This window comes from Clytia hemisphaerica, unplaced genomic scaffold, assembly GCF_902728285.1.
Source record: "Clytia hemisphaerica strain Z4C2 unplaced genomic scaffold, Clytia hemisphaerica genome assembly, whole genome shotgun sequence".
NCBI classification, from domain to species: Eukaryota; Metazoa; Cnidaria; class Hydrozoa; order Leptothecata; family Clytiidae; genus Clytia; species Clytia hemisphaerica.
Window position 1 is genome coordinate 378,386 of NW_027104290.1, and position 26,726 is coordinate 405,111.

Genomic DNA, 26,726 nt, shown 5'->3' on the forward strand with positions numbered 1-26,726 from the left:
AAAATAAAAAATTCAAATATTTCAAAAAATCATAATCTTGACTTTGGAAAATGGATAGGCCAAAAGATTCGGTTATACCCAGGACTAAAGAAAGATTTTTTGGCAAAATCTTTATGCGATGAATATAGCCGTTAGAACTGGTTAGAATAAGAACTATTTTAACAGATTTATCAAATTGAAAATTAAAAAAAAAAAATTTTGTAATGTAAGCTGTTAATTTCTTATTAGTTTTATTGGTTTATACATATAGCTTTAACGGTAATAAAATCTTAAAATTTTAGTAATAATTTTTTTAAAGATATAATATTATTCTGCATACTTTTTTTGTTTTGTCAAAATTGGAAAGATATAAAGATTAACCCAAAATATTTTTGGTATAATATTCTTTCCTTTAAACCCGTATGATGTCAAAAAGCTTTAAAGAACTTTACACTTCTTGGTTCGACCGATTGAAATTCAATGAACAAAATTACACTCCAAAACCATCCCCACTGGATTTTTTGACCTAGGAGCAATGGAATTTCTATTCAAATTTGGATTTTGACAAAAATTTTCGTCCCCAACTGTGGGAAAAAGTTACACCCGATCTGGATCTGTGAGACAGGGGATGCAATAATGACCCCCTGAATCATCAATGCATCTAAAAAGATTTTCCAAGACAAAGATAGGTAATTTAAATTAAAGCACAAGCGGCATAGTTATCAAATGATTTAAAACAATTATCACATAAGTTTCGTTAGTTAATTCAAGTGATTTTCTTTATAAAATAATGTGTAAAATCTAATAATCTTGTAAAAATAAATTAAATAAATCTTGATTGCGTGTAGAAAAATGTAAAAAGGAGTATAACCCAGTCTGATTTATTTCAAGTCAAAAATCGTCTAATCGTTTAAAATCTTCTACAGGTATATATTTTGGAAAAGCTCACAATTTGTATAAATGCGATATTTGCCTAGGTAAGGCTGCGCGCATCCTCAAAATCGATTTTCATATAGCAGGAAATGTTTGTCGTATATACAATTTCTGTCCGAGAGTTACCTTACCCCAAATTTGGGGTAACCTTTTTCAATTTATAGGGAATGGAGAAAAATTGACAAGTTTGCATATGGTATATTACAGTAATCGTTTGAGATGGAGTGTTTGTTTTGACTTTTACTAAAAACAAAGTATACACCTCAAAAACACAAAGACTGGGATAACTCTCGAACAGGAATTTTATACACAATTAACATCCCCTATAGCAAAACAACAGAAGGGATGCGTGCAGCTTAGATATTGCCTGAAGCAGCCTGAAGGTGAGTTTTACATAGTCTGAATTGCAGACCTCTATAGATATACTTCCTATATATTCCTATAAGAAATTTTTTTTTGCTAGAGGTTGAGCAGAAGCCATAAGTTTTACATTAAAATATTTATATATTTTTTAGGGATTGGTAAGAAAAAATTTGATGGTGCATGATGTCTTTAATTATATGTTTGCAGTTATAAATTTCCATTTCTAGTAATAGTCAGGAATTATTTCCAATTCTAGTAATATAAATTCAACGAACTTTAAGTAAACTTTAATAAATTGGGTGCTTCCATAAAAAATGAATATATGAGGGATGGAGGATATAACATTTTTAGAACATTGTGACATTTTTCAGACCCCTCGGACAACTGGTCTAATTCCCGAACAAGCATCAGTTGACCCCGGCCAAGGGTAATTTTGTAGACTTTACTACCCTCGGAAAATATATCCTCTACCCCCAATTTTCTGGAAGAGCCAATTCCTTGATAAATTTGTCGATTATTGTTTTGATATCTAAGTGTGATAGCACCGCACAATTAAAGAAATTCTGATGGTTTGGGGCGGTTTGGTATATTTTGAGAAAAATATCTGAGCATTATGTGCAGCCAGATTAACAACAATAATCCGAAGAAACAAGAAGTGTTATTCAATCAAACTCAATTCATGTAATCATATGACTCAGCAAATATGTTGATGTCTGAAATAATCAATATCAAGGAGGTACCATAACTTGTGGCAAATCCTCAAAAACAACATCCCTTTCCCTATCATCATCATAATATTTGCATGGTGGAGGTTGAGGTGATTCTAAAGGCTGATTGAAATAACTCGAAAATCCTGCATCATGACAAAACTGTTCAACTTCCTTTTTGTAAATATGATGGAATTTGTGTAAGTCACGTGCATAAACATACAATGAAACAGCGTTGGAATCTGTGACCACAGAATATTCATATAGTCCACTCTCTTTGTTTACAGGTCCAAGTTTGATCACCAAATCTAAAGTAAACAAAGAAAAATAAAATTTCAAAGAAAAATGAAAAATATTCCACATATCAGGTAGTGACAATAGTATTGATAATCAGTCAGTAGAAATACCTGGAAAGATATCCAGAAAAATCTCAAAATCATATTAACATATAAAGAAATTGAACTACATGCATTTCAAAGTTAGAAAACAAAGGGATTTGCAACGTCTCAGGTTCTTAAAAGGGAGTGAATGCATTCTGAAACTCTTCAGATCTAAATCTCACGTACATGAGAATTAGACTTTTTCGTATTAACTTTATGCTGTGTATTTTGAAATTCAGTCCAAAGATTTACAAAGAGAAGAAAAGAAGAAAATATTTAATTTACATGGTTCCGGATAAGGTGCTCCACTGACCAAGACCTGGAATGAACCAGGATCTTTGATGTCAGGTCGAACAATCTTTGCATCTGTTTTCATTTCAGAACCAAAGGGACTTCGACGTCTTGAATATTGTGTACTGGAAAATGATGAATTGTCAACAGCGACATCTAAAGATTTTTAGATTTGAAAAAAAATTTCTTATATTTTCTTAACCTGAGGAAAATACCTAGATCCTTTCTCAATTAATTTCTCCCTTTCACATCATAACATCAATATACCCCATAGTTAACTTTTTACACTTTTCAGTGGACCATATTAAAAACAAATGTTATTTAAAATTATGGCTAAATTTTGTTAATATAAACATTAAATTATTAAGCACAGCATTTACAGTAGTTTTCATACCCAGATTTGTCTTTAGCTTATAATAAATATTGGGAACGATTATAAGAAACTCTTACATTTAACCACAACACATAATTGGTCAGGTTCTTTTGATTTGGCGACAAACTGGTTGTAAAGTACCTGGGATAGAAAAGAAAATATTATCTTCGATGGAATACAGATGTAAAATAGCTCCAAACAAATTGAATCAGTTGTTACTTTAAGTACTCACATAGAGGAAAATGCGTTTCATCAATAAGCATATGTATTAAAAAATCAAAAGCATTCAACTAGATAAATGCTTTTAACTTGGAACAAAACTATAACTATAATTTTAATGGTCAGCGCCTTCCTAGGGATTTTCATAATTATTTCCAACATCAATGGTAAACTCAAAAACATGAACTACAGTAGCTAGTTTCCTTGAGAATTGGTTACAATAAAAGGTAATAACTGTTTGGAAAATAAAGATCTTATATAAATCAAAAAATTGCAATCACTAGAATTAAACCCATCAAACTAATTTCAAAGCAATACCTGATACCATGACCCAATGTATTTTGAAATATCCAATGTCTCGACTGTATTTGGGGTATCACCAAAGGTAAAAACACTCTGGACTGATGTGATGAATAGAAATGATAGCCAAAGTCTCATTATTTTTCATAGTTTAGATCTATGAATATATTCTTTTGAAACTGAAATAAAACGAAAAAATCTTACAACTACTGGAATTAGTTTTCTTAATTTTCTGCTAATCAAGATGTTGTGTTGAATAAAACTTTTACTAATCATTAGCATTAAAGCATTAAAACCATGACACATAACATAATTATTACAAAGGTGCATTAATTTCCCCCATCATTGTTTTGATGCTGGGGTTTTTGATTATACAACATGGCATTCTGATTAGCAAAAGGTATATTCTTGAGCCTAAGGTTACATATGGATCAAGATGTATTTAAACTATATAAATTTGTGATTAACCTGTCCCCTATAATATTAAGCACGACAGAGTTCATATTCCTTATAACATTAAGAAAGCAGAAAAAAAATTCAACTCTGATAAATGTGGAAAGTATGTATAATAAAATCAAATTTTCTAGGGAAGACAATTTGAGATTAAAACTTTGGTTATCAATCAAGTAAAAAGATGTGCATCAACTCCTACCATAGCAATGATGTTTAATGTTTAAGCCCAGAGATGAGTTCTCCAGTAACAGTCAAGGAATTCCTTTCATAGACCTTTTCCTAATCGGGATGTCATGTAGCCAGAGTGTCAGACGTGATCAATGTTTAACCTCTGTTCAACGAGTTTTCACTACACTTATACAAACAGAAAAGAAGAATTGAAGCAAAATAAAGATATACCTTTAGCTCTTTACACGGTGCAACCATGTCATTAAGAAAATTAAAACAAGATATCTAAGCAAGTATGAAAAGAAAACAACCAGATGTTTTGATCTTCCCACTTCTTCCCTACCATTATTGTTATTTTTATTTGGATGCGTGGTTAAACACCCAAGGGGATAATTAGGCATTCTATTGTTATTTGCTTCGAAGAAGAAAAATCAGGGAGATTTTCAAAGCAGCATACACGCCTTACTGATCACCCGCGCGATCTATCCAAATACTTAGGCGGACACTTCACGTCGGCTCGCATAATTTCTTATACGCGCGCCACCATTCAGATCTCTGACTCGCTTGGACCCAACCAATCAGAATATCCACATAATCATCCTCAGATCAGAATGCAGACAATCTAGGTAAACCAGACCGTAAACATAAGAAATATCAAAATCAAAAAAAGTTTACGGGCTGGATATCTCGGCTACTCTCGTTGCAGCTCGTTTTTCGCATCCAATCAGATCCTATTCCTAGTATTTTTTCCTGCATTCAAAACGGCAATTTGTCGTTCCTGATTGTTTTGATAAAAATAGCACGTTCGAAACAAAGAGGAAAAGTTTGTCATTTCTAATTACTCTTTGGAATAATGTAGATGTTATCATTTTTGCCTTTCATAACAAAAGATTTTTATTGCCTTGGGAATTTTGAAAAGTCTTTGGCAAAGGCAAACATGTTTTTACGGAGTTTGTTTGCAACTAAGCTGAGAATAGTATACATCTTTTAAAGCCAAAATTATACTATTAGCTAGATGTCATGTTTAATAGACTTTTTGCTAGACACAATATTGTTTTGAAGAATTAAACTCCCCAGCATCAAAATAATGAAATGAAAATATTTACCCCCTGGACAAAACCCTTCTTGATCCCCCTGGACAATATATCCTCCACCCCCCATGTACGGACATTTTCTGGAATAGCCCAATGAATGATTGAAATATTTTTTCAAAGTTTTACCCCTGGCATGAGGACTATGTGGATTAATTTTAGCGTGGACATTTTTTACCAAACTATCAAGAATCTAGAATTTCACAAAGCGACCTCTTTTTCACCCTATTTCTTTGTTTTTCTAGACACTCAGGAACAATCGCCTTATTAGGAGACGCCTCCTGATTAGGAGACATAAAACTTTGATTTCAATTTTAAGGGCTTTAGGCTTTTCCGCGCATTTTGAAACTAGTTTTAATGGAAGGAGCAGCCTCGAATTGGTAAAGTTTTAAAAAAATTATCAAAATTTCTCGGTGCAATCGATCACAATCCTAATATAAAGCACTACAACAAAGCCCCTCTTGATTTTTTTCATGTCCGCCATTTTTCTTTTTGAGACGGTTTTGTTCAGAAGACAGATTCTTACTATTGATTGGTTCTTATGGATTATTAGAATTGTGATTGATTCCACCGGTGGATTTTTCTGAAAATCACCATATGGAATAAATTTTTTGTGCTCTTTCCAATGGGAGCAACCAAATTATCCGCAGTTTCTTCGTTCACAAGATAATTACACCTGTCTCCTAATTAGGAGACGTGAACCTCCTGATTAGGAGACGGGTCTCTTGATTAAGAGACGTCTCCTAATAGGGCAACTGTTCCTGACTGCCAGTCTGGGAAATCCTCTCAATTGCACGCTTATGTTCCGAGGGCGTAAGCGCGCAATTGCATGGTTATAATTTACGCCCGCTCCCGCCCCGGTTGAAATTGCTTAGGGATTTCAAGGGGTTCAGAATTCTCTAGTTCGGGCAAAGGCATGGTTTAACGGGCAATCCATTTTTACGGAATCTTCTTCTACGATAAATTCTGAGTAAAACTGCCCTAGGCTTTTGAAATTCAACAGAGCTTTCGGAAGGAATTGCGTGTCAGGATAATAAAGGTCATAAAGGGTGCAGTTGCACGCTTACCGCTTACCGCCCGTTTCAGAACAATTTCGATAAGCGTGTTATTACACGCTTAAAAATTCTGCCATTTTGATATAACCGTGCAATTGCGCGCTTACGGCCTCGGAACATAAGCGTGCAATTGAGAGGATTTCCCAGACTGACTGCTAGAGGTTTTGACCAATTTTGAGATTTTAGATTTTTTTGAAAATGCAAAAATTAATCCATGAAAAATTTAATCCACTTAGGTATGGTAAAAAGTTTTATCTGTTACTTTGGTCATTGGTAACGTCAACTGCTCTAACTTGGGACAATTGGTCGAAACATGGGACTGTTGCATATCTGGTCTGTATTTTCACTTACTGTAAAATCGAAAGGGAAATCGTGTATTTTTTAATACGCGGTTCATTGAACTCAAATCAAATGACTTTAGAGGTTCGGTGAAATGGTGGTAGAATGGCCGTCCAATGTTGCGTAAGATAGTCCCAAGTTGGAGCAGATGACGGTATCACATTCTCACATTCAGAATTTTGAAACATGGCAACATTCTGTGGCTCCACCCAATAAACAGAAGTAGATTTCAGTACTTTCTTTCAAAGATGACTTGGTATATATTGTATTTTCACAACTTAAGTGGTTTAAGGCATTAGCCTTCAGAATTTTGGGCAAAAAACGGGTACCCCAAAACCAAGCCCAATAGGCTACACTGCTTTTTTAATGTTTAGACCAAGACTGCCTTCATGTGTTATTGTTGTAATGGAAATGGAGTTTTCATCCCCAGTTTTCCAAGCAAGTCACTTACCTTGATTTCAAAATATATGGCTACTTTTTTTTTCATGAAAATGAATTTCCATACCCTGACTTCAATTTTTCTCGATTGGGCCTGAAAAATCTACCATTTTGTTTGTTTTGTCATGTGATAACGCAGATTGCTCCACAACTTTATCTATTTTTGTGAAATATGCCGATTCAGCAAGTTTGAGCGGGAAAAGAAATAAAGATGGCGACCGAAGTCGACGGTGAAAGGTAACAATTTTAATTACTTTTTCTGAGAAAAAAGATCTTCCAAAAAACCTTTTTATAGGGATTTAAGTAGTTTAATAAAGATTCTCAAATATGAAAGATTTCAAAGATATCTGAAACCTCTTTTATTTTACTACCAGCAGACTATGGCGCGCGGAAGCGCCATTTAATACGATCTTTTTAAAACAACACCATCTCGTTTAAAACGATACTATCTTTAGTTTAAAACGATACTATCACATTTAAAACGATACTATCTCGTTTAAAACGATAGCATCTCGTTTCAAACAATAGCATCTCGTTTAAAACAATACTATCTTGTTTAAAACGATACTATCTTTTTAAAACAATACTATCTTCGTCAGTCTTCGTTTAAAAACATACTATCTTTTTAAAACAATACTATCTTTTTTTAAAAACATACTATTTTCGTTTAAAAACATACTATCTTTTTAAAACAATACTATCTTTCTTTAAAAACATACTATCTTCGTTTAAAAACATACTATTTCATTTAAAAAGAAACTATCATATTTGAACCGATACTTACATCCAAAATCGAAATCGAAACTTTTCTTCTATCTTCAATAGGGCCGAGTTACGGTTGTCGAGTTATAGATCAACTAATTTGACTGATTATAAAAAATTCCGAGTTATAATAATATAAATCTTTCTTGTCTCGCTTATCGAATTTCCAACTGTGCGCATGCGTGCTTTCCGCACCCGGGGTGGGGGTATTTAGGCAAATGGAGGGTACGGTAGGTGCCGCCCTTAAGGGTAGCTTTTTTGGATTTCCAAACTCCCGCTAGGGTCGGAAAAATCAGAAAATTAAATTTCAGTCCCACTAAGGGTCGGAAAAATAGGATAGGAAAATTTCAACTTTCTACCCCCTGGAAGATCGAAATTTGGTCAAATTTTTCCTGCTAAGGGGCGTTGAATCCAATCCTTTTTTAAACCAGCAACTTGTTCCTCGTTAATGATTTTGGTTGGGCTTCCCCTCCTCCTTAACGCCATGTTTATTTGAAACGCTGCTATATTGCGTTCAATGTGTGTGTCACTCTACCCCAGGTTACCCACTCTCCACCGTAGCCCCTATGATTTGGGTAAAAGAGACAAAACCTTACTCGACATTTAAAAAATATATATTTTCCCTCATTAAACTGTTAACTCGGCTTTTCAAACCGTAAGTTTCTTGTTTTTAAATGAAATTTAAAATTTATTTTCGAGTTAGGTAACTCTAAGACAAAATTTAAAAAAAATATTTCGAGTTACAAAACAACAGTAAAAAACTTTGAGAAATGACTTACTTATGACGTCATAATTTGAGACTTATGACGTCACATTCGTCGTAACTCGGGTTTTTGTAACTCGGGTTTTTGTAACTCGAGTTTTTGTAACTCGGGTTTTCCGGGCCTCGTATGTTTTTAAACGAAGATGGTATGTTTTTAAAAAACAAAGTATTCTTTTAAAAGATAGTATGTTTTAAACGAAGATAGTATCGTTTTAAAAAGATAGTATGTTTTTAAACGAAGATAGTATTGTTTTAAAAAGATAGTATGTTTTTAAACGAAGATAGTATTGTTTTAAAAAGATAGTATATTTTTAAACGTAGATAGTATTGTTTATAAAAAGATAGTATGTTTTTAAACGTAGATAGTATTGTTTAAAAAATGATAGTATGTTTTTAAACGAAGATAGTATGTTTTAAAAAGATAGTATTGTTTTAAACAAGATAGTATTTATTGGCGCTTCCGCGCGCCATAGCAGACAGTTGAACTAGAAAAAATACAAGGCAATACCGTGACGTGAGTGGTCCTAAATCCGACAGCCCTGCCTAAATCCGACCCCCCAAACAGCTGCTATGAAAAAAAATTTTTTTGTTTACAAACATTCCTTCTCCAAGTTGAACAATAAACTATATTGCAACTCTCGAAAAAAAACATCTAACAAATGACTAAAATGTCAAGATGTCTATTAATGTGATAAAAAAAGTGTGTGTGAGTTGTAAAAATAATTACAGTACCTCTATTATTCTGAATCCGTTGCTCGTGTTTAAGACATTAACAATTTTGCAATAAAAAATTATGTTTTGTATAAGAAGCAATTAATGTTTTGGTTCAATTGGTTCAGTGTATCAAATCTCACAGTTTAGTTGACATTTTGGTATCTTCATATCATTGCGATTGCGTCACAGCGAAAGGTTTGTTTTTATTTTAGTTTGTATCTTTGACAGACCCCATCGGATTTAGGCAGGGCTGTCGGATTTAGGACCACTCACGGTAAACAGTTAGTTCGGAACATTTGGCGAGTTCCTGTACGCGGTCACAATAAAAAAAAAAATTTTTACCGTTTTTTGCCTAGACGATGTAGCAAACATAGTAAGTATAAGCAGACTGCCCTTAATTGGCTGTAAAAAATATCTGCGCTGGTAGAAATTTCTCCAACTTTCAATAATGATAGAGAACACACCCATTTAAACAAAATTAACAAGCGCATTTCTTAGCTTTCTACTTCTTCATCTTCAATGAAGCTCTCAAAATCAAATAGAATTAAGCACATAAGATATTCTTATATATAATTGTGAAATGTCGCTTGCGCTTTCTCTATGCCTACGGTGGAGTGCATGATGACGTAACTTGCACGCGGCAACAAACTCGCCTTCTGTTGGCTGATCATATTGGGCGTTTTGGCGTTACCACCCTCGAATGCTATTTCCTCAAAATGTCAAAAATGGACATAAGGCACTCTTATTTTACAGCGACGATGTTTCCAGTAGCAGCGCATATCTGAAACCAAGTTTACTTCGGCCAATTACAGTGAGGCTGGAACTTGATTTTTGAGGATTACGATTTTACCAGCTTTTTAGCAATTTTTGCCTCGCTAACCCAAATCTCGCAACCTCTTTACCTTAAAGGAAGATCGAAATTAGAGTTTTTCAGCGTTCCGAAAAAAACGCAAAGCAAAAATTTTTTCATCTTCACAGGATCGATTCTCAACAACAAAATACATCTTTTGGTCTTTGGGTTTGTTTCTGACGTTTTTCCTTCAAAGAATATCGATCACTTTCCTTTTCCCCTCGAGCGCGCGAGAAAAAAATGATTAGCTCGCATTTTCGCGCGGGCGAATAAAGATGAGGCGGCAATCTTGCACTGAGGGTGCTACTTAATTTCCGCCCTATTTTGCGCCCACAATAGAATGGTCCAAATACGGGGGGTATTTCAAATGATAAACAATGTCTTTCTGTAAGTGTTTATTTTCTAAGAGATACAAATAGTATATTGAATATTATTAACTTATTTATTTAAGTATTTATGAGCCCAAATTTAAATGTATGGTTAAATAAAAAACAAATGATATCAGTTTTGTTTTGCCTCAAACCCCCGGGAAAAGTTTTTTGGCCGACTTAGCTATTTTACAAATTTCGGAAAAGAACTCCCATAGGAATTCCGATACATAACCCGATTGGTTCATTTCGGAACGGCTTCAAGAAAGTCATAATGGCAGATGATTTTAAAAGTTTCTGAGGAAATGTGTGGAATTTATCGATGTTGATGGCTTGTTGATTCTTTAAAGAAAATAGATAACAGGTATAGCTTTTTCTAATCCTGGAATATCGAGGTTCCAGCTACACTGAATTAAAACACGCAATTCATGCGCGAAAACCACTTTCCTTTTCTCTTACCAATCAAAATGCGCGATATGAGTTACTTCAGGAAACCCAGGGCGAAGGCACACAAAATGGCGGGGGGAATGGCTGGGAAATAAGGGGGCAATCTTTTTTGTGCTTTGGTTTCAGGTCAGTTTTTTTGGTTTTTCTTAAAGATATATCATAGTAATCGAAGTAATCAATTGGGTATCGAAGTTGTCAAATTTATCGAAAGTAATCAATAACAATCAAAGTACTCAAACAGTTATCAAGTCTTCGTAGGATTGTTAAGAAAGTGTACGAATACTCACAATTTTTTTTAAATTTTGGTACTCCACATTCAATTATTAATCGATAAGCGGTTGTTCGATTACTTCGATCATTATTGATTACTCCGATTATCGAATTTATTGATTAGTACCGTCTGGTTAGGTAAATTCCCCACCCTTCAAGGTCTTAGGTAAAATTTTATGTATGTGAAAAAAGCTTTAAGGAGAAACATAACTGGAAATCCATCTGGATCAGGAGCTGAGTTCGGAGAGAGGGTTATTTCTCTAATGAAATCTTCCTCTGTGAAGTCAACATGATTAAATTTCTCAGCCACTTGTGAAGGGTTGAGACTGGCGTATACGTACGTATAGGCGTATAGACCAATATACAGATGTATTGGTCTTGAAGTATATTGGCTATCTGAAGATTGTTGTCTGTTAGCTTATTTGTAGCAGGATCCAATAACGGTCCAACTTTAGGTTTGGTTTGAGAAAATCTTTTTTGCATTAAGAGTAGAAGAACTTGGGGCTCACTTTTATTTTTGAGATTGCATATAGCTCTTGATTGTGCCTTTCGTTTGTATAACTGGTTTTCAATTTTAGCTCAATATCGATTAGTTTTGACCTTGTGTCTTTGTTTGGTTTTCTTTTTTTCAGTTTCTTTCTTTTTCACATAAAAATACGACAATTGCGTGGAACAATCTTTTTCTTTATTGGCTTTCAAAGTGGAATGCTGTTTGAGGTGATAACGTCAATGCATTTCTTGATGAATACATTATATTGCTCATCAGGGTTAGAGTCAGAAGTTTTTAAAATATTGTCCCAATCAATATCATCCAAAGTTTCATTAATTTTTCCCCATCTATTTTTTCACTGTAAGAGTTGAATGTTGAAGTGATCTGAATATATAGTAGGTGTTGTTTGGTAGTTAAAAATCATGTCTGTGTTATTTGTCAAAAGAAAATCTAAAATATTCCCGTTAGTGTGCGTGAGTTTATTTACAATTTGAGAGAGATTGAACTGGAGTGAGAAGTCATCCAAAGTTTTTAAGAGTGATCTATTACAGCTCACTGTAGGTATATACTGTTGATTTGATAGTGTATGTGGAATATCAAAATCACTGCAAATGTAAAGGATATGACAGTAACCATTGATTGTTTCAATCTTTGATACTATTGATGTTATCAGCTCTGTTAATTTTGGTGCGTCTGATTTGTGGTTTGGGTTTTTTGGCTGTTTATATAAGATGCCAATTATAATGTTGAGTAAAGAAGAAGTCCTTCATTAATACCATTTGAAAATTCAAGTAGGGGCTTGAACAAAGGAGAGTTGTCATACTTCAGGTAGAAGGCAACACCACCACTAACCTTGTCTGGCTTTTGCACGATCACGTTCCTTTCTATGTAAAGTGTAGCCTTTGATTTCCAGTTCCAGCTTTGTGGTAAGATGATAGCCAAGTTTCTGTTTATCCAATAAAAATGTTATTTTCAATTGTCAAAATATCTCTGATATAAGGAACACAAGATGGTGCAGTTTGAGGACATAGACATTGTATGTTCAAGAAAGCAAAAGTCGTCAGTGCAGGAAAGCTGCTGGTTGGTGTATTGGGGGAAGGTTTTCCTGTAGTAGATGTTGTTTGTTGTGTAGCCTGGACATTTCTTGTGTTTGTTGGAACATTTTGGAGAGAAGGATGTGTCGTGGTGGTTTGAGACTTTTGTTAATGAACGAGATCATTTGTAGACAAAAGTTTTCGAGGACTTTGAGAAAATCCAAGGAATCATTTGTTTCACCTTGATTCTTTGTTCGAGGTTCTGGTCTTTTTTGCATTCCTTTGACATGAGCAAAAGTGCAATGGGTGTTGAAGCATACCGCTTTTGATTGAAGAGGAGCAAATTCTTGGGTGGAATTTGGAGCATTTAGTTCCAGCATTACACCCCTTGGGCCCTTTTTTCCATATTTCATGAGTTTGGTGCAAGCTTTTGGGTGGTTGTATTGGCAGTTTTTACCTCAAATACCGTGGCTTGCATTTACCTTTAACATAAAATCGGCAGGTTAAAGGTGTTTTCAGTGTCTGGTTTTGGATCTTTAGATTTGTCAGAGGCATGAGGGGCCCCTGCAGTTTCTGATGTGAGCTTTGTATTGTTCTCAAGCTCTCCAAGAAATCTTTTCTTCATGAAATCTGTTCTTCCTAGATCAACATCATCGAGGTTTCTACTTGATTTTGGGTTGGTTTTGGATTTTGTTGTTGTTGACAGTAGCATTTGGTGTATGTGGGATTTGTGGCATTGAGCAGTCCCTTGGAATTGCAGCGAGGGACCTTCGCCGTCGCCGTTTAGAGGGTAATGAAGTGGCTGATGAGATGTCAGTAATACTTTTGGTAGGTGAGGGTGCAGGTATTTGTTTAGGAGAGATCATGACAATTGTGGTGTCAGGTGTTGTGTAGGTGTTTCAGAATTACTTTTGACATTATTGATGCTGATATTTGAAGCTTTGGTTCTTTTGTGTGGAAAGTGGATTGTATTTTCCTGACACTGATGACAAAGGTAAATCATACCAGGTATTTGATATATCAAGTCCCTCAATACTAAATCTTGTTCAATCAAGTTCATGCCCTTTAATAATTCTAGATAGCATGGTTGGTGGACTTCTTGTCCGCAGGAGCCGTATTTTAGGAGTGAGCTGTCATGTATTTTAATTCTGTATGACTGGTTGCATATTTAGCATATATCTGGAAAATAGCTCTGTATAACCACACATAATATTTCAATTGCTTCGTCTTTGTTCATAATATTGATTTTTCGACAGGAAATTCAATATTTCCATAATGGGATCCTATCAGCATGATTTCAATGATTTTATGTTGTCTTTTGTTGGCTTTTCTGCATCGTAAAGTCTGATGCAGTTTCTAATGGTTTCATTGCTGACCTCTTAAACTTCTGCTAGCTCAGCAGGCGCCTGCTTCCAACTGTTAATGAGCTCGACTTATGCCACATTCCATGCAGTTTTGTCGATTCAGCATGGCTGCAAGCAAATAGCACCAAACTAAAGACTGGGTAGGTACTTAACTTAGTAACTTCAGCAGAAGTTGTAGTTCGTTGCCAACAGGGTACTAGTTGAACGATTAGTTGGAAGACAAAAGCAGATAATTCAGGATAAATGATACCTGATCAGCTGCACATGGGAAACCATTCACTGTCATGTGCAGCTGCTTCTCAGGATTTAGCAAAATGCCTGGTTGACCAGCCACAGGACCCTTTGGATATGATAACGGAAAGGTTGGACGTGGTAGAAGTATATAAAAAGTAAAGTAATACCTCATGTCCAGGGCTTACCTAATGTGTGAAAGCTTAAGTGTGGTCTTCAGTCTTTATTAAAACAAGCATAAGCCAGTGACCAGGGTTGGTTGTGGATAGGATAGGTTTTGAAAAAAATATTAAAATTTGAAAAATCTTCTTAAGTTGCTACGCACGCACATACGGCTCCCTATTTTTCATTTCAATCGCTGTGATGTCAGGGCTTCTTTGGTCTTTTCTAGCATTAGTTCGAATAGAATAAAAACATACCATATCAACACAACCAAACCTTCTGTCTTGCGTTTACTTTTTCCCTCAATTCAACAAAATACTGATAACAATTAATATAAGCATTGCAATTTTACAAACATATGCTAGGCTCAAATATGGCAAAAAAATTAAGCATTATGTTAACATATAGAGTCTACATTTTCTGATTAAAGCTTTTTTTTTGGCTTGGATTTTAAGGATTTTCAGAATTTCCCTAAACTTTTGCCTAGGAGAAGCATTTTTTAACCTTGTCTATCTTGCGATCTAAGCATCAGTCAGTTTTTGGATTTTTATATGTTTATAAAAAAGACCTGCAATTGTGTTACTAAAAAATACCCCCTTTCCTTATTTAGTTTATTCTACCATGTTATAACTGGACATATCTTAAAAAAAACTTTCATCTGCCATTAACTCTGGCGGTCATGTTTCCCGCTACAATTCATAGATAAAAGAATAAGAGAGGAACAGAACAGCCTCTAATGTCCTGGAAATATCAGATATGGTCCCTAACAGCTTAGAAAAAAACAAATTAAACAGATAAAATCTTTATTTCAATTTTTCTACTTTCTTAAAGGAAGGATTGAGAAATGGCATGATAAAAAAATAAAGCAGAGACTTGAGACTTCATGTCAATGCCAATTCTTATTTGACAATAACACAGGTGAAACTTAAGACTTCACACATCATGATGAAGCTATTCATTGTTCCATTGTTGATATAATGTTCTTGTTTTTAAATTTCAGTGTTGACGAATCAAACGTTTTAAAGATTTTACTTGGTAAGTTAAAAATTTACTTTAAATTTTTGCAGTTGAGCTCATCACCAGGGAAATTTTAAGGTTTTGCTATTATAGATACTTGTTGTTAAAATACCCATTTTTAGCAATTCTTTGATGCCAGTTATATTTTAACAGTAATTATATCTGACATTTTCTTGAGTTTGTTCAAAAAAAAATTTGCGGATAAGACTTTTCCAAATTTCTCTGGGACATGGAATGACACCCAAATCGGCAAAATCCGCGGAATTTAAATCCCTGCCCAAATTTATCCTAAAGCATTGCTTTTGTTTTTAAAATGTTTTTTAAATTAGGTTCTGAATCGATTAATCCTTAAAAATGATGAATTTCTAACTGAAAGTTTTTATAAGAACAACATTATAACTTGTGTATTTATTAAAGCAATATATTATATTCTGTACTTTGTGCTTTTACTTTTTTCGTATTTTTAGCAACTGACTGTCACATTGGTTATGCCGAGAAAGATCCTATACGCCAAAATGATTCATTTGTCTCGTTTGAGGAAATACTTCAGCTGGCACAAAAGGAAAAGGTACTATATAAATATTTTAAAACAGTCATTCTTTATACACTTTTACCAGATAAACTTACAAATAGCCACTTGAAATATTTTATGTAAAAAACTACTTATTTTTCAGTATGAAAGGATTTTTTGCGTAATGAGATAATATAAACAGAAAAAGGAAAAAAGAAAACAAAAGTTTCTTCATATCTTTCAGGTTGACATGATTCTACTTGGCGGTGATCTTTTCCATGAAAATAAACCATCTCGACATACCATCCACAGGACATTGTCTCTTTTACGTAAATATTGTCTAGGTGACAAAGATTGTCTATTGGAATTCATGAGTGATGCTGAAGTCAATTTTGCACATTGCGAGTAAATAAAAATAGTTTTTACAAGTTTTAAGTAAGAAATAGTTAACTTTTTCAAAAATAATACAGGCTTTCAGACCACCACCCCTAACGAATGTTTCTGACTGTGTTGCTTATCAGAGCCATTAAGTATCACCGGATTTAAGTATCAAAATTTAGGCTGAGCTCGAAACAAGTACACCACTGACAAAAAACTTTTTTATGAGAAAATCGAGAAAATCGTAGGAAAATGGTGCTACAAGTAATAAAAACTTTTCAAATTTCTTCAAGTTTTGGAGGACCCATTCAAACTCATATTATTTGAAATTATATTGATTGCTTGAATAAACGGTACTGCTTTTTGAGCCCAAACCACCAAAAAGGTCATCAGTCATATTAATCATATTATCAGTCAAACGGTGGTTACTATTGTCAAAAGAAATTATTAATAAAGCTTATTTTTCTCATTCCCAATCCAAAAATATATAGCTTGAAGAGAGAATACTTTTTCTAGTCCATCTAAGAAGTAACCTATGAATACTTACACACAAAGTCTGTTGTTTTATTGTTTTAGTTTCAAACATGCCAACTATTTGGATCCGAATTTGAATGTTGCATATCCATTGTTTTCTGTTCATGGAAACCATGATGATCCAACTGGGGTATGTTCATTTATTGTTGTTGTTTTTCAATATAATTATTCTAGCATAGAATTTTGAAAGACTTGAAACATTTTAAACTAATCTCGTACCTAAGAAAGCTTTGATAATGAAGTCCTTCCCAAAAAATATGAGGCTAAAAATGGGAGCCCTTTTTTGAAAGTTTGAAATGTTGACATATTTTTACCTCCACAATAATGCCAATGATGTTTTTGATATTTATTTTTAGGAGGGCAGTTTGAGTGCAATTGACATCCTAAGTGCAGCTGGTGTTTTAAATCATTTCGGAAAAGCCGAAAACTGTGATAAGATAGACATGACGCCAGTCTTACTAAAGAAAGGAGATACTAAGCTAGCATTATATGGTCTTGGGTCAATGCGCGACGAACGATTGTATAAGACATTTTGTTTGAAGAATGTTCACATGTTGAGACCTAGAGAAGAACCTGATTCCTGGTTCAATATCTTTGTTATACATCAAAACAGGTGTGATTTCTTGATATTTTACTCGATAAAGCTCTTTTTATTTCCATATGTATATACCTACCCTACTTTTGAAAGTTTCTCCAAATTTTAGCTCTTTTTTTTTTTGGTCAACATTAAGTTAACACAATTAGCTTTGTTCCACACCACTGTCATACCTAAGACAGTAATTAACCTCTATAATATACCTTATCGGCCAAAACTTAGTCGGCCTTAATTTTAGTCGGCCTTATTTTAGTCACCTCGTCAAAATTTAGTCACTAAGGGCCGTCTAACAATTAAGACCGATTTATTCGTAAATTCTTTGTTAAAGTAATACCGATATAAAAAGTGTGTTAAGGAAAACTTAATTATAAACTTTTAATTTGGCCCAAATGTTTAGTCGGCCAAAATTTAGTTTTGGCCGATAAAGTATTAGAGAATATAGGGTATGGTCGAGTTTTACTATGATTTTGTATATTTTCCCTGAATGATGATTTTCTAAACTATATTTGTATCTACTTTCAACCAACAAGTCTATTCCTAATAATTATTTTTTCAACTATTCTTAATTCTCTTTAGAGCGAAACATGGTCCAAAGAATCACATTCCAGAAAGTTTCTTGGATGAGTTTTTAGATCTTGTTGTATGGGGGCATGAGCACGAGTGTTTGATCACACCAGTTGCATCCGAATCTGGAAAGAATTTCTTTGTCACGCAACCTGGATCGAGCATCGCAACTTCTCTGTCTGAAGGAGAGTCAGAACAAAAGTAGGTAGTAGTATATTATCACCTTGTGGCCATGATGTACACCTGTTCGACCGTAGCCGCCAACTGCCGCGCGGGTATTTTTTTGTCTGCTTTATCCCACTAAAGCCGTACCAGTCCTTTTTTCGCACCTATATAGACAATAGAAAAATGTGTCAAAAAAGGACTGGATCGAATTTTTGTGGATAATTGAATATTTAACCCTATTTTTATCACGGGGGGGGGGGTGTTTTCCACCAGGCTGGCACTCTTTTGCTAATAGCTCACTGAAAAAAAATTTTAACACTCTGAAAGTTTTTGACTTTTAATATAATCCTATTAGCAGCATGTATACCAAATTTTACAATTATACACAGACCAGATCAGGTTTTATGACCTTTTTGTGCAGGCATATCATAATATCCAGCTAAAACCCTGTAAAATCCCAAAATCTTAAATTTAGCATAACTTTTGATCTAGGCATCCAACTGACTTCAAATTTTGACAGGTTTTAGGTATCAATAATAAAATTTCAAAAATATTTAAAAAATTTTCAAAAACTGCCGACGTCATCAAAAATGACGTCATTGTTTTTTGAAAAAATTTACTCATTTTCTGCATAGATTTTAAACGTCGATTTTATTAATATGTTAAAAACCGGCAAATATGTTTAAGATATTTATTTTGGCTTTTAGAAATTCAAAACAGAATTGAAAAATCTCCATTCGTTCAATTTTAATTGCTACTTTATTGAATAGTACTTTTTCATTGGTCAGCGATAAGTGTGAAAGTTTGTGATGACGTCATCAACCCAAATTTTTTTCTATGAACTCCTTTTATGATAGAGAACATTTCTGCCAAATTTCAAGTCCATATCTTTTCTAGATCAAAAGTTATGCAAGGCTGGTGGAAAACACCCCCCCCCCTTGAGAATACAAAATCCGAAAAAGCCTGATAATAATAGGGTTAAGTGGCACGCGTCTGACCGCGTGACTACGCGGTCGAAAAGGTTTATCATCTAACGATGATGAAAAGTTTAGAAAAACTTCCTCGCAGAATATTCTTATTAGTGAAACATATCAATCTTACAAGTATTGTTCCTAGAAGGTGTTTTTTCTTGCGAAATGTCTCAAATATTATGCCTGATTCTTTCGACCTGAAAGAATAGTTGCTTATATTTTACTTCTTTCTTTACTTTAGGAAAGTTGGCTTATTGGAAATCTCTGGCAAACAATTCCGTATAAAAGAGATTGAATTGAAGACTGTCCGCCAATTCTACATTGAACATGTTGTACTTTCGGACACAAGCTTGAACAGTCATGAAGATGAAAAAGTTTATAATTATCTTACTGAAAAGGTAAACATTCATTATGATTAAGACGAGTACGAATTAGTTTGTTTGGTGGTGAACCTACAGATTTATAAAGCTGGAAGGGCTGGATTTCGTGCTTTGGCTGAAAAGTGTGCCGTATTTCGGTAGGAAATCCTACCTAGGTCACGTGGCATTACAAAAAAAAATCAGTGCTTGATCAATCAGAAGCTTCATGGCTTTTCGAAAACAATAACAGCTATTTTTTTACATTCACTTTTTTATGCTTGGAAAAGCTTAAAGCACGACATCTAGTCCTTCGGGCTTTACAGAAATCTGTAGGTGAACCAACAGAATGCTGGCACCCCCTACATTCAGGTCTACTGTAAGTCGCCGATTACTTAGCTTATGCTAGACGTTACGGCTTTTTTTCTACGAAGTAACGTCTATCCATGATATGCACCACTGGAGAGTTTTCTGAGAACTTTTAAGATTTTCCACCCAATACGTCACTTAAACAATAGAAAAGGTGACGTATTGGGTGGAACAAAAACAGAAAAGTTGCATAATTTCGTGAAGTCATTGCAGTGGTGCATATCGTGAATTCCACTTTGCGACTTTTTCGAGTGTTTTGAGCCCAGGTTTTTGGGCCCCAAATATTCAATGTTTTGACTTCACTTTCAGCTTCCGAAGCTCTTGCAGTAGGAAAGAAACGAATTTGCGTCAGAACACTTGAAAGGCTTCTTTTTTCAAAAATGGAATTCACCAAGAAGCAGAATGAAAAATCCCGCTTTTTGATGCGGTGCTTGCTAATGATTACGGGTCACTTACAAGTTTAGAATATATTTTTTTTAACTTTATTCATTTTTGCTACCGCAAAGACTTTTAAAAAGTCCGAATTCAACATAATAGAACCAGCATTTACTGATAATGGTAATTTATGCGAAGCCTTTTCCTTTTAAATTTTGTACAAACAAGCAAGCTGCTTAAAAGATGATTAAAGTCTGCAAATAACCTACAAAATTCCTAAAATGACCGAAAAAATAAGGCGGTCAAACAGTAAAATAAACATCTGTATGCTGGTACAATCAAACAATTATATTCACGGACAACGTTAACACGGGTTTCAAATTTTTCTTTTCGGTTTAGATTGAACAGTTGATTACCAGGGCAGGAAATAATCGGTCCGGACATGAGAAGCAACCGGAACTCCCCTTAATACGCATCAAGGTAAAGAATATAATTTTTTTGATCAACCAAGTAGAAGAATAAGATTTTAGCGTTAATAATCTTACTTACTAAGAACAATTTTATGAGAATGCCAAAAAATAAGAACAACTCTCATCTGGAATGACTGAATTTTGGGCTAATCGAGGGTCAAAACAATAACAATAGGGTATCAAGCTAGGAGTAACCCAAATTTGCCCTAAAACTTAGAACAGAATGAGAACAGTGTGCGGATAAAAGTGTCAAAAATATAAGAACAGCCGAGCCTTCTCAAGAATGTACTGCATACTGGCTCTTATAAAAAGATAGTGTATGTTTTAATGAGGCTCTGTATTTCTGACTTCTTGACTTGAGTTTCCGGCATTTTTTTATGAGATTTCTTTTCAAGAATCAAATTGAAAGACTGAGAACTTTAATGTTCAATTTTTTTCTTCAGCTTGAAATAATAAGTTTTAGTTTCATTACTCTTTTGCACGTTTGAGACATACACAAAAAAACTAAATGAAAATATATTTCGTCCAACAAAAATTCATTGTTCTTCTATTTACAATTTAATGATTATTTTAAAAATATTTTAAGGCTCTAAACTGAAAATGTTTAAGAATCACGGGGTTCATTTCGATTTTTAATAAAACTTTGTTAAAAATCATGAAATAAAAAAAAAAATTCTGACAATTGACCTATCTATTTTATCTCCATACATTCTAAAATTTCCAGGGGGTAAAAGACAGGTTTAAGTTCGTCCACCGTCACTTTAAAGTATTTAAAAAGAAATGTTTCCAAGGGTTTGCAAATTGCAGTTACAAATTTTGCCATTTTCCAGGGGGTATCCTCTTATTCCCAAGAATTTTATTTTGACTTGAAAAGGTTCGTCTACCCCATGTATGGATATTTAATAGAACAGCCCAATGTCTGCTTTATCTGTTGGAGAATTCCATGGAATTCCATATCGACCAAGACTAGTACATAGTAGATCTCCCTGGATTTTTACCCTGGCAAGATGTCACTCTCTTCAACGCGGAACTAGTTCTGGGACAGCTCATTTCTGGGTTTAGATCAAACTGTTATTAATAGATACCGTATTACTTCGAATAAACGCCCCCTTCTTTTAACCCCCCTCTCGAATAAGCGCCCCTCCTAAAAGAAAAATTATTTAACAAAACGCCCCCTCAAATAAACGCCCCCTTCGAATGAACGCACCCTCTAAGGGAGGGGCGTTTATTAGAAGCTTATGACTTAAATACTTTGATACAAGTTTTGATTAGGATTGAAAAGGAAGATTTTAGTCTTTTTTGTAAACCAGATCATTTTGATGCAATTTTAGTCGCCGACCTAAAGAAATTTGCACTGAAATCCTGGTATAAAACTTAAACAAAGAGTAGATTTGCTCTAAATATTCGACGTAAGACTCAAATAATTTAATAAACGCACCCTTTTTTTAAACCTCCCCCCGCCCTCGAATAAACGCCCCTTCTAAAATCGAAAAAAAATTAAATAAACCGGGTCGGTAAACCATTTACACTGTTTCTTGTAGTCTTTTGTGCAACACGACAATGAATGATAGTTTACAGTTATATCCTATGGTCATATTTTTGCATTATCTTTTTCGATATCCACAAACACTTGGACGAAAATATTAAAAAGTGCCCTTTCGGTCAGGCCAATTTGTCAACGGATATTTGAATGCAATTTTTAAAACATCATAGTACGGTATGCCAGATTTTCATACTATACACCACCAGAGCGTATAGAAGTTTTTCATGTTTGGTAAAGTTGTAAAATTCCCGCCATTATGGAAGTTAATGTTTAATTTGCTTAGGAGATCTCCTCTACAAATTCGAACGTTTTCTTTTAATAATGGCGGGAATGATGTAACGTTGGCAAACATGAGAAATCTCACGAATTGTTTAAATTTAGAACATATCAAAGGTTTTATTTTTACATAAGTGTTCCCATATTTCATATCAGGACAGTGTCTTGCTATTGTTATATTATGCTTGATAAACAAAAAAAATGTTTTTCTTTTCCTCTTTTTAACCAATTTTGCTCCACATCCGTGTCAATCCAATGTGAAAAAGCTTATCGCTCTTACTTAAAAACAAAACCTTTAATATTCAAACCCTCCAAAATAAGAATGAATGCAAGCAGTTTTCGGCTTTCAAATGATCAAGGGTACTTGGGTGTAATTTTTGAAACATATTTCACATCCCATAAAGGTTTTCCATCGTATGAGGGGTTTGTTATCCAAACTTGAACATTCTCAAAGAAGTGTCCTGTTGGCTCATCATCCGTTTGCTTAAGATTTCCATCTATATACAAATAAATCTTATTATTAAGACTCGTTAGATTAACATGAAATTGTTGATTTTCTGGTGCAACTGCCTCCATAGCTCTATTTATATTGCTCCCAGCTGGTGTTCGGACTTTCAGCTTGTCTGTGTGGAGATAAAAGGCCGGTATTCTATGGCCAAGGGCCCATTCCATCGGATCTTCTAAAGCAGAAAAATGAAGGACAGTTTGAAAGTCAGCATAATATTCACTTCGGATTGTTTTGAAAGATATTTCCCAATTTGGGCCATGGACTGGTATTGTCTTGAACACCTTTCCTTTGCCATAAGGAACAGCTGAAATATATGGAGAAGAAAATGTTTAATGTAAATCTGTGTACTTAGTCTATCTGTTGGTCGCATATGGGTGTGTAATTTAAACTCAAAACTGAGTGATGCATTTCTTTTCGAGCTTTGTTCTCTGGCCATAAAGCGTAATCGAGACCACCAACTTGATAATTTCTTAATATAGCTCGAGACTGGAGATCGAAATTTTAAAGATTAAAGAGTTACCTCCACTGATCTCTAATTATTTGACTAGATCGGGCTTCCCATATAAAAGGAAGAGTGTCCAGTTTTAGAACTGATTAGTCCGCCATCTTGTTTTCAATTCTGAGCTGAGCGTGATTCGAATGTTTTGAAATTTGAACGTTCGCGTATGAAATACGTTCGCGTGAAATGCATCACGCGATTCGAATGTTTTGAAATTTGAACGTTCGAAAATCCAAGGTAAAATTGAAAACAATATGGCGAACTAGTCTGGTGGGGGGCACTGACCTTGAAGGCCGACGGGAGTGTGCCGCTGGGGTTTGAAAAGTCGACCTGTTAGGTAAGAATTTTCGGAAGATTGGGACCCTGTCAGAACGAAAAATCTAAATTTTTCTTATTTTCACCATGAAAAGTGGCTCTGGAAAATCATTTAAAGTAGACGAAAAATTGAAAGATTTTCTAATTTCCACCTTGAAAATTGTCTAAAATAACCGGAAGTCTACCCTGTCAGATTCACATCTTCAAAATTAGTAAATTTGGGACCATGTTAGATATCTTCTAAGTCTAAAAAAGTTACCTTGACCGGCGGCACGTCCCCGTACCCAGTTTTTCCTAGGTGCACCCCCCCCGGAACTAGTCGACTCCAAAATTGGACACGCTTGCACGGGAAATCTGTGAGCAGTTCGCATTATCTAATGTGTAAAAAAAATGATATCTGTGGTTACCTCCAGGAATTTCGAAGCTATAACTATGTTGGGATGTATACTTTCGTTTCTAAAAAATAGAAAATAAATGGCCAGCGTTTTATGTCTAGTCAAAACACAACTTATTTATAGTAAGTGAGTCATTATTGAATCTCATTGTGGCTTTAAATCATACTTGCGGCCCGTTATATGGATTGTCGGTACGGTCTTCGATTTTCGGAAATCCAGACCGATTGTTCCAGTACTTTATTTTAAGTTCTGTTAATAATCGGTCTGAAAAAAAACTAGAACCACCCCGAACTGAAATTTCTTTGCGTTTACATGGATTTTCTGGACCGTACTGAAATTTCGGTTCGGTGGTTTTGACCGAACCGAAAGTTGGGGTGTACTGAAATCTCAGACTGGTCTGGCATGTAAAAGATATGAGACTTCAGGCCGTAGACCGTACCGGAAAATCTCAGTATGCCCCGTACCGAAAATTCATGTAAACGGGCCCTTATTCTCACGTTGTAGCAGTAAGAGTGCAAATTTTTTGAACCTTCGGATGTTCTTGAATTTTGGTGTTTTAAGCCTAAAAAAGGTCATAAAATGTTCTTATTTTCACCATTTTTTGTGAGTATATTTGTGCAATTTCCTAAGAAATTAGGTTGTTTTAGAGTCCATTAAACCTTAAAATGTTCTTAAAGTCTGTCCCAATATGATTTGGACAGTCGTCAATCTACGTCAATCTAACGTTATTTGGATGTTATGTGAACATTAATTAAATAAAAATTAGAATAACATTTTCTTCACTTACCGTGAAATAAGTGCCATCTTCTTTGGATGTTTTTTTAGAAAGATCGATTTCCTTGTTAGTACAAAAACATTCTCCATCATTCGAATAAAAAGACTTTTGGCCACATCTTTGACATCTCAAAATACATTCTGTAGGTGAACGAGCCCCATTAATGCGTTGCGCGTTATTTCCCAAAATGCTTTGTCGGTCATATTTTAATGAAACCATATGCGTTGCATTAATGATATTGCAAAGGACATTGAAAATTATACAATAAAAAAATGATAACATCATAATCAGGTGTTTTTTTTCTTTTTGTCGAATTTATTCGGTGCTGACACCAGAAATTTGCTAGAAATCATTGGTATATTCCTATTAGAAGATTATTTTCATGAAAATTTTTCTTAATGAAAAAAGTTTCATTTAGTTATTTAGTTTATTTTTCTGTTTTCTGTGATTTCTATAATTTATGAGAAAAATTCTTTAAATATACCCAACCCCTATGTAGCCACACCGACTTGTCACTATGAGACTGGTGAATAAATGAATAGCGAATGTTTATTGAATTTTTAAAAAATTAACTTTTAAAATGAGATCTTTTTGACGAGGCGTGTCAAAATTGACATCGTGGAGTGTTTATGAATATTTCTTCTTCACTTAAAAAAAATTGGTTTTTCAAATTCTTCGTCCTTTGAATGGGTAGCCCAGAGGAATGTAAAGAGATGGAAAAACAGCTTTTCTGATTACTCAAAGTTCAACGTTTAAAGTTCACTTATATTGAAAATTCTATTGTTAAAACGTTGATTAGGTCATTAAATGAAAGTCCAGAAAAGACGGCTCGCCATACAAATCGGACGGTTTCTACATGATTTGACGATAAAAATGAAAATTTGTTTTTCCTTTTTTGCCGATTACTAGTTCAATTTTTAAGAATAAGGAGCAATATTTTTACCAATGTATAACAAAAGAAATTCTTAACGCAATGATATTAAATTGGTTCTTGTAAAACTGTCAGAAGTTGAGTAAAATCAAGATGAAGTTATAATTTTTTCGAGCTCTAGCTTTCCATATTATGGTGCGGTCATGATGCGGTAATATCAGTAGAATCCCTAGGAAATTCTTTAACTTTTCGTATATGAGAGGTGTACCCAAAATATAAGCCCTAAAAGTTTGTGCATAATCAGGCTTGAAACAAAAGAATTTTGTCACAAAACGCTGATTATACAAATTTTTTATAGCGACATCAAAAGAAACCTATTTACTCGACATAAACTTCTTTAAGGGCAAGAGACCATTGTTTTCAAGAAGCTGTTTTTCCATCTCTTTACATTCCTCTGGGGAGCCTAATTACTAACCTTTAACCCTTTAACTGCCGTGCGTATTTTTTAAGGCTCGATCTATTTGCCATATGCCGACATGAGCGACCACAGAGTTTACCATAACATTTAGATTTATTTTCTGAAAAATATCAGAAAATAAGTGATATGTATTTACTTTGAGTTGTGCAATATGCAATTATGAAAAACATCGTTGAAATATATTTTAATTATTCAACTGTGCTATTTAATGAAATCT

At 34.3% G+C, this 26,726-nt stretch overlaps 2 protein-coding genes and 1 long non-coding RNA gene across 3 annotated transcripts in view; 1 reads left to right on the forward strand and 2 right to left on the reverse strand.

Moving 5' to 3' along the window:
* Window positions 1–727: 727 nt before the first annotated feature.
* On the reverse strand, window positions 728–3,746 carry LOC136817074 (uncharacterized). The gene is made up of 4 exons (XM_067073417.1): window positions 3,564–3,746; window positions 3,104–3,167; window positions 2,648–2,809; window positions 728–2,290 (listed from the first exon to the last, which is right to left on the reverse strand). Exons 1-4 carry the CDS (start codon window positions 3,681–3,683, stop codon window positions 2,004–2,006), a joined length of 633 nt encoding a protein of 210 aa, XP_066929518.1. The 5' UTR covers window positions 3,684–3,746; the 3' UTR covers window positions 728–2,003.
* A 3,484-nt stretch (window positions 3,747–7,230) lies between these two features.
* Window positions 7,231–26,726, forward strand: part of LOC136817073 (double-strand break repair protein MRE11-like) — a 28,325-nt gene continuing 8,829 nt past the window's right edge. Inside the window, exons 1-9 of the mRNA XM_067073416.1 lie at window positions 7,231–7,326; window positions 15,545–15,579; window positions 16,029–16,129; window positions 16,317–16,477; window positions 17,027–17,114; window positions 17,341–17,597; window positions 18,156–18,344; window positions 19,521–19,677; window positions 20,779–20,859. Coding sequence (XP_066929517.1) covers window positions 7,301–7,326; window positions 15,545–15,579; window positions 16,029–16,129; window positions 16,317–16,477; window positions 17,027–17,114; window positions 17,341–17,597; window positions 18,156–18,344; window positions 19,521–19,677; window positions 20,779–20,859 — 1,095 coding nt within the window. The 5' untranslated portion in view covers window positions 7,231–7,300. The remainder of the gene's footprint in view (window positions 7,327–15,544; window positions 15,580–16,028; window positions 16,130–16,316; window positions 16,478–17,026; window positions 17,115–17,340; window positions 17,598–18,155; window positions 18,345–19,520; window positions 19,678–20,778; window positions 20,860–26,726) is intronic.
* On the reverse strand, window positions 23,396–25,262 carry LOC136817076 (uncharacterized). Its single transcript, XR_010848021.1, has 3 exons — window positions 25,173–25,262; window positions 24,398–24,446; window positions 23,396–23,480 (listed from the first exon to the last, which is right to left on the reverse strand). It is a non-coding gene; the product is annotated as an uncharacterized lncRNA (long non-coding RNA).